We start from the raw sequence: 11,567 nt of genomic DNA, 5'->3' as shown, positions 1-11,567 counted from the left end.
GACATTATTAAACATGTTTAAAATTTTTTAAAATTGAAATAGAATGTTTAAAACGTTAAAAACTAAAATAGAATTTGATCCAAAAATTAAAAATTAAAATAATATTTTATTTTATACAATTAAAATTAAAATTTAGTATCTAAAATTTAAAATTTATTATTTATAATATCAAATATTAACTGAAATATTAATTAAAAATAATAAAATTTACTGGTAATATAATATTATTTATTAACAAATACTAAACGATATATTTTCACGTTATATTAAAATTTAATAATTTTAATTTTTTTATTTTTAATAATATTTATTGTAAATTAATAAATTACTTGTATACAAAGTGAAATTCAAATATTTAATACTTATTTAAACAAATAATTAAACTAATTATTCGAAAAATCCATGTTAGTTTTTGGTAGTTCCAATTTAGTTTGTCTATGTATAAAACTATAAAAGTGATCTCATTAGATCGTAATAAAAAAGAGCCCCGGCAGAAGCTTTCCACGTAGAGAGTCTACTGTGCAATTTGCATAGAGAATTCATGTGGACCACTGATGGGCCGGGTCCACACTCCACAGTCCACGGTCCACACTCCACACATCTCCCCTTTTCTTTCAAGTTTCAACGATTAATCACAAAAAAAAATATTATTTTAGTTAATTAATTACAGTAAACGAATTAAAATCCAAAAGAAGATCAATTAATTTAGCTGTTAGCTTAAGTCAGAAAACGAAACTATCGCCAGTTTCCATTTACAATAAGAAGCTCAGTAAGTAGTACACTACACAACTACACACTTTCTCTTTCTCTCTTCTCACTCAACCCAGTCCCCACCATTCTTTAAACCACTCTCACCTTCGTTCATCAACCAACCTAACCAACCTTAAATTCTCACAAAACCAAAAACCCTACCACTACACTCTCAACCCTCAACCTCCTCTATGTCATGAGGTTACAATTACATGCACTCCTTTAACTTCTTCCACCACCATTCTTTAATCCCGTTACACACAATTTTTTTTTTTTTTTTTTGAGTTGGGGAAATTCGAATGGGTCTCTGTAATTCGAAACCCTACTCGAATCCCACCCGTTCTTCTCGAAATTTCGATCCTCATGGCAATTCTTCAACAGCTAATAATAATGATGGTGCTGGAGCTCATTCCAGCTCCGTTAATGGCGGAAACCCTAGCGCTGACGCACCCAACGACGGCGATAAGAGATCCCCGTTCTTCCCATTCTACACTCCGAGTCCGGCGCATTACTGGTTCTCCAAGAAGTCGCCGGCGGCGAGATCTCCGGCGACCTCCGACTCCACGCCCAGGCGGTTCTTCAAACGGCCGTTCCCGCCGCCATCTCCTGCGAAACACATAAGGGCGGTGCTCGCCCGGCGGCACGGTTCGGTGAAGCCTAACGAGGCCACCATACCGGAAGGTAGCGAGGCCGATGAGGTGGTTGCGCTGGATAAGAATTTCGGGTTTTCGAAGCATTTTGGAAACAAATTTGAGGTTGGAAGTGAAGTTGGAAGAGGGCATTTTGGGTACACCTGTGCTGCCAAGTTCAAAAAAGGGGAACTGAAGGGGCAGCAGGTGGCAGTGAAAGTCATCCCCAAAGCTAAGGTTTGTGAATTATATTAGCATTCATTTGATGAGATTCTTAGCTGTTAATTTCTCAGTAATTGCAGTTAGCTTCGTCTTTTTGAATGGTTTCTTAGATTAGCTTGGTTATGTTGTTAATTTTCTTAAAAAGGGTGTCTTTTGATGGATATTTGATGAAGGAAATCAATGGATCCTCATGAGAAGATCAAGTATCAGAATATACATATTTACACATGAGAAGATCCATGACAATTCTCAGTGGATAATTCGTTGGGAATGTTAATCAGTGTAGTTGTAGAGTTAATGACATGTGTTATGCTTGCCAATGGTGGTGATCATACATTTCTCCAGTTCCGTTAACATATGAAGTTTCTATCCGCGACGACTGATGTATAAGTTTATCCTGTCTAAAATCTCTAAACGTGGCACAATGTTGAGGCGGACATTATGGGATGTTCAAATTATCCAACAGTAATGCTGTGATGTAAGGGAAAAAGTCTTACCACTGGATGGGTTCCCCGAATTAGGCTAGCCTTGGTGAAAATGAAGCAAAGTCACATGGTTCATGTGGCATATGCAACATATATGTTATCTTTTTTGAAATTTATGTAAAATGTATTTTAATTTGTACGTTTTAACTGTAGATGACTACTGCCATTGCAATTGAGGATGTCCGAAGAGAAGTAAAAATATTGAGAGCTCTAACTGGGCACAAGAATCTTGTACAGTTCTACGATGCATATGAAGACCATGATAATGTCTATATAGTAATGGAGTAAGCTTTGATTACATTGCTTATGTAATTTGAATGCTATATTTCATTATTTGTGATCATTTTGCTTATAGTGTCAAGACTGTCTGTCCTTTTCTTCTAGATGATTAAGCAGAAAAACACTTTAATTTTTCTTCATGAATAACGTTTTTCCCCCTCTTAATCTGTTCTGCATCCTGCAGATTTTGTGAAGGAGGGGAGCTGTTAGACAGAATCCTATCAAGGTATCTGTCTTTCTTTCTTCTTCTTCTTCTTCCTCTATGTGTGTGTAAATTCTTGTGAGTTTCCAATATTTGGTTTCTGATGATGGAAATTTGGTATACACAGAACTGAGTTGAAGAGACAAAAAACTGTGTTTCATGGCTAATAGATATCTCTCTATGTACACAGGGGTGGAAAATACACTGAGGAAGATGCAAAGGCTGTCTTGAGACAAATATTAAATGTTGTTGCGTTTTGCCACCTGCAGGGTGTTGTGCATCGTGATCTTAAACCTGAGGTAAAATTATATTCACAATTTCGGCAGTTGTTTTTCTTCTCCTGCATCAGAATATTGAGCCTAGGCCATGTTGCCCAATATATCTTTTGCGTTGGGAAAAAATGTTTGTTTCCATTTTATGTTAAACAAGATGGGTAGGAGACAGCAAATTGTAGGCTCTAGTGAAGGATTTTCTCATTAATTGATGTACTCCTATACTCTTGCATGACATATTTCTAATATTGTTATGATTTTGGTTCATGTGGTATGTGGATGTTATTTTCTTATTCTTATCAAGCATTATATTCTAAGGATTGCTAATTTTTGGATCAGAACTTTTTGTTCACATCTAAGGATGACAACTCGGAGCTAAAGGCCATAGACTTTGGGTTGTCAGATTTTGTTAAACCAGGTATATTTTGATTTCATTCATGCATGTTGCATGCCATTTACTATCTTGGAATTGCTTTATATTTTACTTTTTTCTGTGCCTTTCAGATGAAAGGCTTAATGATATTGTTGGTAGTGCGTATTATGTGGCTCCTGAAGTTCTACATAGAGCTTACAGTACTGAGGCTGATATCTGGAGTATTGGAGTCATTGCATATATTTTATTATGTGGCAGCCGTCCCTTTTGGGCCCGAACTGAATCTGGTATCTTTCGTGCTGTATTGAAAGCTGATCCAAGTTTTGATGAACCTCCTTGGCCGTCTCTGTCAGCTGAGGCAAGGAATTTTGTTAAGCGACTATTAAATAAAGATCCACGGAAAAGAATGACTGCAGCACAAGCATTGAGTGAGAATCTCAGTAAATCACTGGAGGTTCCCATGATTTATTATATTTCTATTTTGTTGCTTACTATTATATGTCACAGGTCATCCATGGATTAAAAGCAACAAGGATGTAAAAGTACCCCTGGATATTCTAATATTCAAGCTCATGAAAGCATATATGCGTTCCTCATCTCTACGAAAAGCAGCTTTAAGGGTGTGTATATGTATATGATAAAAATTTGTATTCATTTAATGTTTATATTCTTTTCGAATGAGTTGATTATCTTATCATGAAAATGCTCTTTGGAAGTATGAGCTAAAGACATGACAAGAAGTTTTATTTATGCATTTTCTTTCCAATATTGAAGGTGACTGAAGCATTGCACTTTTAGGTGCTTCTTTTCTTTGTTATGTAATGCTCTTTTTGCTTTCAACTGATCACACTATACATTAAGCTTCTCAATAACTAAGCAAAATATTATTGTGATGGGCACCAACACAGGCACTGTCCAAGACGTTAACTGTAGACGAGCTATTTTATTTAAAGGAGCAGTTTACTCTTTTGGAGCCAAACAAAAATGGAACCATTAGCCTGGAGAACATCAAAGCAGTTAGTGTTGTTTCAAATTCTTTTTATATACTTGGTTAAGATGATGGTGTTTGCCATCTCACAAATTTGACATGGTCAGGCCTTGGTGAAAAATGCAACAGATGCTATGAAGGAGTCACGCATTCCTGACTTCCTTGGATCAGTGAGTTTTATGATTTAACTGTAGAAATGCTTCCGTAAATTATTCAAATAGAATATGTACCAACAGTGCTTACTGATTAAAATGAATTTGGGTCGCAGCTTAATGCATTGCAATATAGGAGGATGGATTTTGATGAGTTTTGTGCAGCTACACTTAGTGTTCATCAACTTGAAGCACTTGACCGGTGGGAGCAACATGCACGGTGTGCCTATGAACTTTTTGAAAAGGATGGAAACAGGGCTATAGTCATTGAAGAGCTAGCTTCGGTATGTTTAATTTGACCACGATCATAGCTTATGCATACATGTCTTCATACAAACAATATGAACATGATGATTTTACATGTGACAATATTTACTGTGTCCGAAATATGCACTGTGACTTCGTTTTTTCCCCCCTCCGATCATGATGTCATTCATGACTCAATGTCCATTTTTAAGTTTCCTCCTGAGTAGGCATTGCACGAAACCAGTTGAAGTTGAAGTTTATGGGCTAACTATGACCTCGTTTTATAGTCATGTAAATGCATTTCTGATCATTGATTTTAACTATATTATCAGGAACTTGGCCTTGGCCCATCTGTCCCTGTTCATGCTGTTCTTCATGATTGGATTCGGCACACTGATGGCAAGTTAAGCTTCCTTGGATTTGTGAAATTGCTGCATGGCCCATCTCGAAGTCTTGTAAAAGCTCAGTAGAAACATCGAAACACCTGAATCTCCACGGAATATCGAACGCTGCTGTCAACTAAAGTGATTAATCTGGCTAATTAAATACTAATTGATATCACGTTCATACCCCTATCAAGGGATTGCGTGTTACATTATGGCTCGGCATATATCCTTAGTGTCTGGGGTTATCCAACCCTTGTACCCCCCCTTTTCTCTCTTTCTTCTTTCCTCTTCTTCTCTCTTTATTTAATTAACACTAGGTAGGAGCAGGGTTGAAGGTGCTCCTATAGCATTTGTATTCCCCACTGTAAAGGTGTAGTGTGTTAAGTTGCAGGTGAGAAATATTACTGATTGTTATTAGAATGTCACAATATATTGTTGTACGTTGTAACAAGGACTAAGATTCACAATGAAGTGTATAAGCTACACTTGCTAGGTAACATTTTGCGTCGGCAGTTGGAGTTTTGTTATGCATTCAAATATTTTTATTAACTCCAAACTAAGGTAGTCCAAATCCAACAAAAATCATTCACGACGGTCATACATGCGCATGAAATCACACATCTTCCTTACGTTAAAAATAACATTAAATTTTTTGAATGTGACGGAAAATTTTTAGTTTTGATACAAGAAATTTTTTATTTTATATCAATTTCTCAAAATTCTGGATTTGAAGCTAAAGTTTATTTTTGCTTATTCTTCTTTATTATAATTTCTTCATGTAGAATTTTTGTGTTTTTATGTATATAGTTATGTATTTTTTTTTCAAAAATTTGTGTTTATTTTATTGTAAAAAAAAAAACAAAAAATAAAAAAAGATTGCATAGTTCTTTCTTTTTTTGTTATACTCTTATTAGAGGATAAACAATAAAAATTATGTGTGAGAAATAAAAAGAACTATGAAAACAAGAAGGGAGAGGAGGAGGAATTTTTTGAGAAAAAGCATAAAACGACACAGGAATTTTTTAATTTTGACACTGAAATTTTTTAACTGTGACATATAAAATAGAATGTTGCATTTTTTTTGCTTCTCCTTCTTACTTTTAGTCTTTCTTCTTTTTGTTGTGTGTAGAATTTGTGTTTTTATTTATAGAGTTATGTGTTTTTTCTTTAATTTTCTATGTTTATTGTCAAAAAAGTTAAACTAAAAAGATAAAATAAATAGTATAATTTCTTTTTTATTTGTTTGATTTTTTTGTTTTAATTCTTCTTAGAAGATTGTTAACTGTGACATAAGAGATACTTAACTCTGACATCAAAATTTTAAACATGATGCAAGATAGAATGTTTTATTTTCTTTTTTCTTTTTCTTATTCTTCTTCTTCTTTCTTTATTCTTCATGTAAAATTTATGTCTTTTTATTTATAAAGTTATGCATTTTTTTAAAAGTTTTTGTATTTATTATCAAAAAGAATATATAAAAAATGCATAATTCCTTCTTTTTAACTTTTTTTTTTGTTTGATTTGTTTCATTTTTTTACTTTATTTAAGTACTAAAACCAAACGACATCACTTAACCCTATGTCTAGCATGATAAATCAGAATTAGCTCAGCATTTTGTTCGTTAACTCAGCACCGAAAAAAGTCTAGGAACTAATATAGTGTCTGGAGTTGAATTTTAAGGACTAATATAGTAAATTTTGAATCTAAAAATTTAGAAGAATAAAAATCGTGAATCTCAGAGACCACGTAGGAATTTATTTATGTCGCTCGGTTGTGATACTTCACTACATACTCTTGTATAAAACCATAAACCCATAATGGTGAGACTTAGGTCCCTGAAGGCTGAAGATTTAGACTTTAGACTAATTAGTCCGTAAAAAAAAAGTACCAATTTGGTCAACTACGATAGCAAATGGTGGGCACATTCTATCAATTCATCTACTAAAACCTAACGGTTATGCTTATATGTACCGTTAATTACTCTGACGTGTTTATCTATGAAAGATAATCATGTAAATAACAACTTTTGGAGCGAAATTTCACTTGTTTTGATAGGATTTGTGATAAATAGAGAGCAGTTGATAAAAGATATATGAAAACTCAAAAGATAATAAATATTTTACTGTCCAAAACTGCATCATTTTCTGCTCATGTGACAGTAACGAGACATATACCACTGTAAATAATAAAATACATGGACAATTCTATTTTGTTTCATACTATTCATTGACAAAAGGACATACATGTCCACTGTTTGCTATTTTAGAAGACCTAATTGGTACTTTTTTTTTCAAAGACTAATTAATCCAAAGTCTTTTTTCAGTAATCTAATTGTCACTTTACTCTATTTAAATTAATTTATGTAAAAATAACTCACATTGCCTATGTATGACAACATGGATGGAATAAAATAAAAATAAAAAGTCTCATTCGCATTTTTTTTTTCTGGGCTTGGTCTCATTTATTCTTAAAGCACCTAATAAATTCGAACAGAGAGGCCTTTTATTTGGTAAGGGGCCAAAGCCCAAAGAGAGAGTAAGCAAGGCATTAAAGGAGCCCAAGAAAAAAGAGTCAAAGCTCAGTTCTATAGTCAGCTATTTTTCAATATTTTTGAAAAGTTCTCTTGACCAAAAAAAAAAATTTTTTTGAAAAGTTCTGACCAAAAATACATTTTTCAAAAGTAATTTATACGCGGGCGTGCGAGCGTGTGATGACATGGATGCTGGTAGAGGAAAGCGCGCAGTGATTGTGATCTCTTCCGAAGAAGAAGAAGAAGATAATGATGATGAATATGAGGAAGACGCGGGCGACGGGGACGACGATTACACCGATCGCGATGACTCGTCCGAATCCGATGACACTGGCAATGGTCACAACGATGACGGCGACGATGATGAGTCCCTCGCCAACAAAGTCGTCGCCCTCCTTCGAGGTTTTGGGTTTTTAGGGTTTTCAGTTTTATTTATCTATTCATTAATCAACTTAAATGCTAGACTATATAGTAAATAGTGTGTTAACTGATATCAGTTTTTCGATTTGGCAGAAGGAAATGACATAGAATCGTTGAAATTGAGAGAATGCAAAGCCTATTTGCGGAAACACGGCCTCAGGATATCTGGGACTAGAGCTGTTTGTGTTGCGAGGATACAGGAGCATTGGGGGTAATTCCTTTCTCCATTTCATGCAACCCGTTGTGTTGAATTTAATTATTTAAAGCAATTATGAGTAAATAAGCTTCGTGTTAGGGAATGGTTTCTTTAATTTATCAAGGTTTGAATGTGTTTTATGTGTGAGACATATAGCTGTTACAATTGGAAAATGTATGTCGATTAAGGACATGTTAGACAGTGTATGAAGCAATTTGAGGGGAAAGGAAATTTTATATGAAATGGCAAAGCTATTGATGATTTTGTAGGTATCATCATTTCCTGTTTTTAAGTGGTTTCAAGTTACATTTGAGGGACAAGAGTAATTTTAGTAAATATATTTCTTATAACTAATCATTTATAAGAATTAAGAATATACACCCTGAAGATTTTAGTGCAAACGAATTGTTCCCTTGGCAAGTGACGCTTTTGATATCTCAGGTTAAAAGATGGAAACGGATACAATCTCTACCCGAGATCATCCTTTATCATTAATTGCACTGGTATATTGTTCTTAGTGGCTCCCCCCCCCCCCCCCCCCTGCGCCTCCTCCCCCCTTCCCTTTTTCTCTGACTTACTCTTAAAACTATCCAAATAAACAGTAATCTTCTCGATGTCTTTAGGTGATGTCTGCAAGGGAGATGTCGTTTTGTTCAGACAGAAGGTTTATGAGAAGTATTCTGTTTCTCTCATCATTTTCTATCTATGCCGGTTTTCCTTCCAACCGAAATATTCTTTCTCAAGCTGACTAACATATTTTCTCAGGTTTGAGAAAAAGACTCGGAATGGAAGAGTTATAGGAAGCAGAACTGTTGCTGGGAGAGTTGTTAAGGAAAGCTACGGTGCAGCTAAACAACAACACACCTTTACTGTAAGACTCTAGCTTTACTGTCAATTAGATCATTGTGGGCGGAAGAAAGACAAAGTCGCCTGCAGTATATCTCTGATCTTTTACAATGGATGGGAATTACTTCGTGATATGTATTCTATTGCAAAGATTTGTGTGTTCTATGTATCACAAGATTATTATGTAATAATATACTTGGTTTCATACCTACATATCATGACATAAATGTCTCCCCCAGATTTTGTGGATTAGTATAAAGAAGAACTCTTTTCACTTCAACAACTTCTACTTGTCTATGGTGGTGAGTTGGTGATTCATTGCTAAATCAAATTCTGCTTCTAATACTTTCAGGTTGAGGTGCTTTGGAGTAGTGGGGATAGGAAATTACCTCCACTTTTTCCTTTGCTTATAAAGGGCCGAAATCTCTATAAACTGAAAACATATAGACAGGTGAAAGGCAGTTTTGGATTTCTATTTTCCTTGCAATCATTAGGATGTTAATATTTCTTACTTTTATTGTTCTTCACTCTTCAGAGATGGAAAAATGAAGCCGATAGAGTTAAAGTGCTTTCTGAGAAGCACAGACGAGGTGAAGCTGCAAGGTCTGTGAGGGCAATGAGGCAAAAGAAGAAACACGGTTATGCAAATGTATCTAAAGGTAGTTTTGGCGGAGGGGTTTGTTGTTCACTATCTTCCTGTTTTTGACTTTATTGGTTATCAAATGATGACACTCATAATAATTTTTAGGTATAAAGCGGCAGCATGAAACCCAGAATACAAAACCATCAAAAAAGAGAAGATCATCTGAACAAGATAAGCTTAGGGATGTTGGTGGCCGTAGAAGAGCTCAAGAGGCTGCTTCATCAACTCATACAACACGAATGGAGAATGCAACTTCGAGGTTTACAAGGGGATGGCATACGTCTGCTGAATTTGAGAATTATCAAGTTCCAGTTCATCCATTTTATGCTGATTATCAACACCACTCATATCCATCCCAGAACAACTCTCAATACAGGAATAGGAATGGTCCAAGTGAATTCTTTTATAACGAGAGGGACCATATTCCATATATAACTGGATTCCCATTTTTCAGGCCTCATGTAGGTCAATTCGCATCTAGATCACAGGTGCCTAACAATAGTCATCTTGCTCGCACAAACCCTAGATATCTTTGAATTTAGAAAATGTTGGCAGGTGATCATCACAATTATCTCCAAGAACCATGTATCTCTGGAAAACATAAGAGTTGCAGGCAAAATCTTTTATTTTGGCTTTAAATATATAGGGAAATGTGGCATGTTACCTGCTGTACACACGACACAACAGGTGGTGGATATAAGAACTCATTACCTGGTTCCATAATCGAAACTAAAAAATTAGATCAAGTTTTGGCCTCCATTGGATAATAAGGCAAGACTTAGATACACACAAATGGTATAAAAAAATGAAATAAAATCTCAACGTCATTATCACTGTCAATCCGTCGTAAGAAGTTAATTTATCTCTTCTCATATGAATGAAGTGTTCGTAAACTAAAGTGTGAGATGTTCCACATACCACAAAAATATCCAGTAAGAACTGAGCAATTTTATCGACCACGCTAAGGACTAACCTGTTACGAAGGGTTTGTTGTCAATGGGTTATTGCATTCATAAAGCGAAATTTAAATTTGTGACACTTGGTCAAGTAGATTAGTGAATTAACTAGTAGACCAATTCAATTTGGTTAATTTTTTCTGTTCTTGATTGGTGAATTTTATATTGTAGAAAAAAAAAATTCTTCTACATATATATGTTTGTGGGAGCTTTTTTCAGTGGAAAAAGTATAATTTGAACCTTAAAGAACCAAGTAATAAATGAAAATATCCAGAAATATAGAGAGCAGCCCACAAATAATAGATTATATTATTGTAACAATTAGAGCAAATGTAGATATAGATTAACCTTATAGTCATACTAATATTATCCTTCTTGCAATCTTTCGCTTTTATACTTTTTTTTGTCTATTATTATTATTATTAGATTATAGGTCTAACAAAAATAATCCCAAAAATTCAAAACCAAAAACTGTAATTTGAAGTCTTAATTCAAAGACGTATATTTAATTTTTTTAATAAATATTTATTATTTTAATTATAACATAATTATTTTTTATTTTTATATATCTATCTATTTAGTTAATATATTAGTTTTCTTCTTACAATTAGTATTTTGTTTCGAAATAAAATTAATTAATAATTTATTATTCATTATTACTTATTTTTATTTAATAATCATATTATTATACCTATATATATATATATATATATATATATATATATATATGTATTTTAATTTTTTTGGTTTTATCTCGAGTGTTGTACACCCTAAATATATACATATAAGTGCATTTAAAATTTAATATTCGACTTCTGTACTTATTTATCTTTTATCTTTTGTATCTAAGATGTATAATGGTAGTTTAAAAAGTACATGTTACTCATTTTAATAAATAAAATATTTAAATAATTCAAAATAAAAAAATCTATATTTTTTGTCAAACTAATAACATAATATAAATATAAATATCAATTTTAAATTTTAATTTT

The 11,567-nt window shown here is 33.7% G+C and overlaps 2 protein-coding genes across 2 annotated transcripts; both read left to right on the top strand.

The window, feature by feature from the left end:
- Positions 1-769: 769 nt before the first annotated feature.
- On the top strand, positions 770-5,481 carry LOC130982446 (CDPK-related kinase 5-like). Its single transcript, XM_057906455.1, has 11 exons — positions 770-1,616; positions 2,240-2,370; positions 2,550-2,591; positions 2,758-2,866; positions 3,179-3,257; positions 3,344-3,640; positions 3,720-3,832; positions 4,121-4,228; positions 4,308-4,370; positions 4,469-4,636; positions 4,931-5,481. Exons 1-11 carry the CDS (start codon positions 1,050-1,052, stop codon positions 5,066-5,068), a joined length of 1,815 nt encoding a protein of 604 aa, XP_057762438.1. The 5' UTR covers positions 770-1,049; the 3' UTR covers positions 5,069-5,481.
- A 2,191-nt stretch (positions 5,482-7,672) lies between these two features.
- Positions 7,673-10,258, top strand: LOC130979509 (zinc finger CCCH domain-containing protein 62). Its single transcript, XM_057902964.1, has 8 exons — positions 7,673-7,916; positions 8,028-8,145; positions 8,572-8,633; positions 8,754-8,805; positions 8,896-9,001; positions 9,329-9,427; positions 9,512-9,635; positions 9,725-10,258. Exons 1-8 carry the CDS (start codon positions 7,700-7,702, stop codon positions 10,153-10,155), a joined length of 1,209 nt encoding a protein of 402 aa, XP_057758947.1. The 5' UTR covers positions 7,673-7,699; the 3' UTR covers positions 10,156-10,258.
- The last annotated feature ends 1,309 nt before the right edge of the window (positions 10,259-11,567 follow it).

Source organism: Arachis stenosperma, chromosome 5 (genome assembly GCF_014773155.1).
Source record: "Arachis stenosperma cultivar V10309 chromosome 5, arast.V10309.gnm1.PFL2, whole genome shotgun sequence".
NCBI classification, from domain to species: Eukaryota; Viridiplantae; Streptophyta; class Magnoliopsida; order Fabales; family Fabaceae; genus Arachis; species Arachis stenosperma.
The sequence above is the reverse complement of the archived record's forward strand: the minus strand, read 5'-3'. Positions and strand labels throughout refer to the sequence as shown.

Excerpts from the sequence above, each read along its gene's own strand:
- LOC130982446 (XM_057906455.1), top strand. The coding sequence starts at position 1,050 with ATGGGTCTCTGTAATTCGAAACCCTACTCGAATCCCACCCGTTCTTCT. Across the intron at positions 2,867-3,178 it reads ATCGTGATCTTAAACCTGAG|AACTTTTTGTTCACATCTAA; the intron begins GTAAAATTATAT and ends TTTTTGGATCAG. Across the intron at positions 3,258-3,343 it reads GTCAGATTTTGTTAAACCAG|ATGAAAGGCTTAATGATATT; the intron begins GTATATTTTGAT and ends TGTGCCTTTCAG.
- LOC130979509 (XM_057902964.1), top strand. The coding sequence starts at position 7,700 with ATGGATGCTGGTAGAGGAAAGCGCGCAGTGATTGTGATCTCTTCCGAA. Across the intron at positions 8,634-8,753 it reads CTTTATCATTAATTGCACTG|GTGATGTCTGCAAGGGAGAT; the intron begins GTATATTGTTCT and ends CGATGTCTTTAG. Across the intron at positions 8,806-8,895 it reads AGACAGAAGGTTTATGAGAA|GTTTGAGAAAAAGACTCGGA; the intron begins GTATTCTGTTTC and ends ATATTTTCTCAG.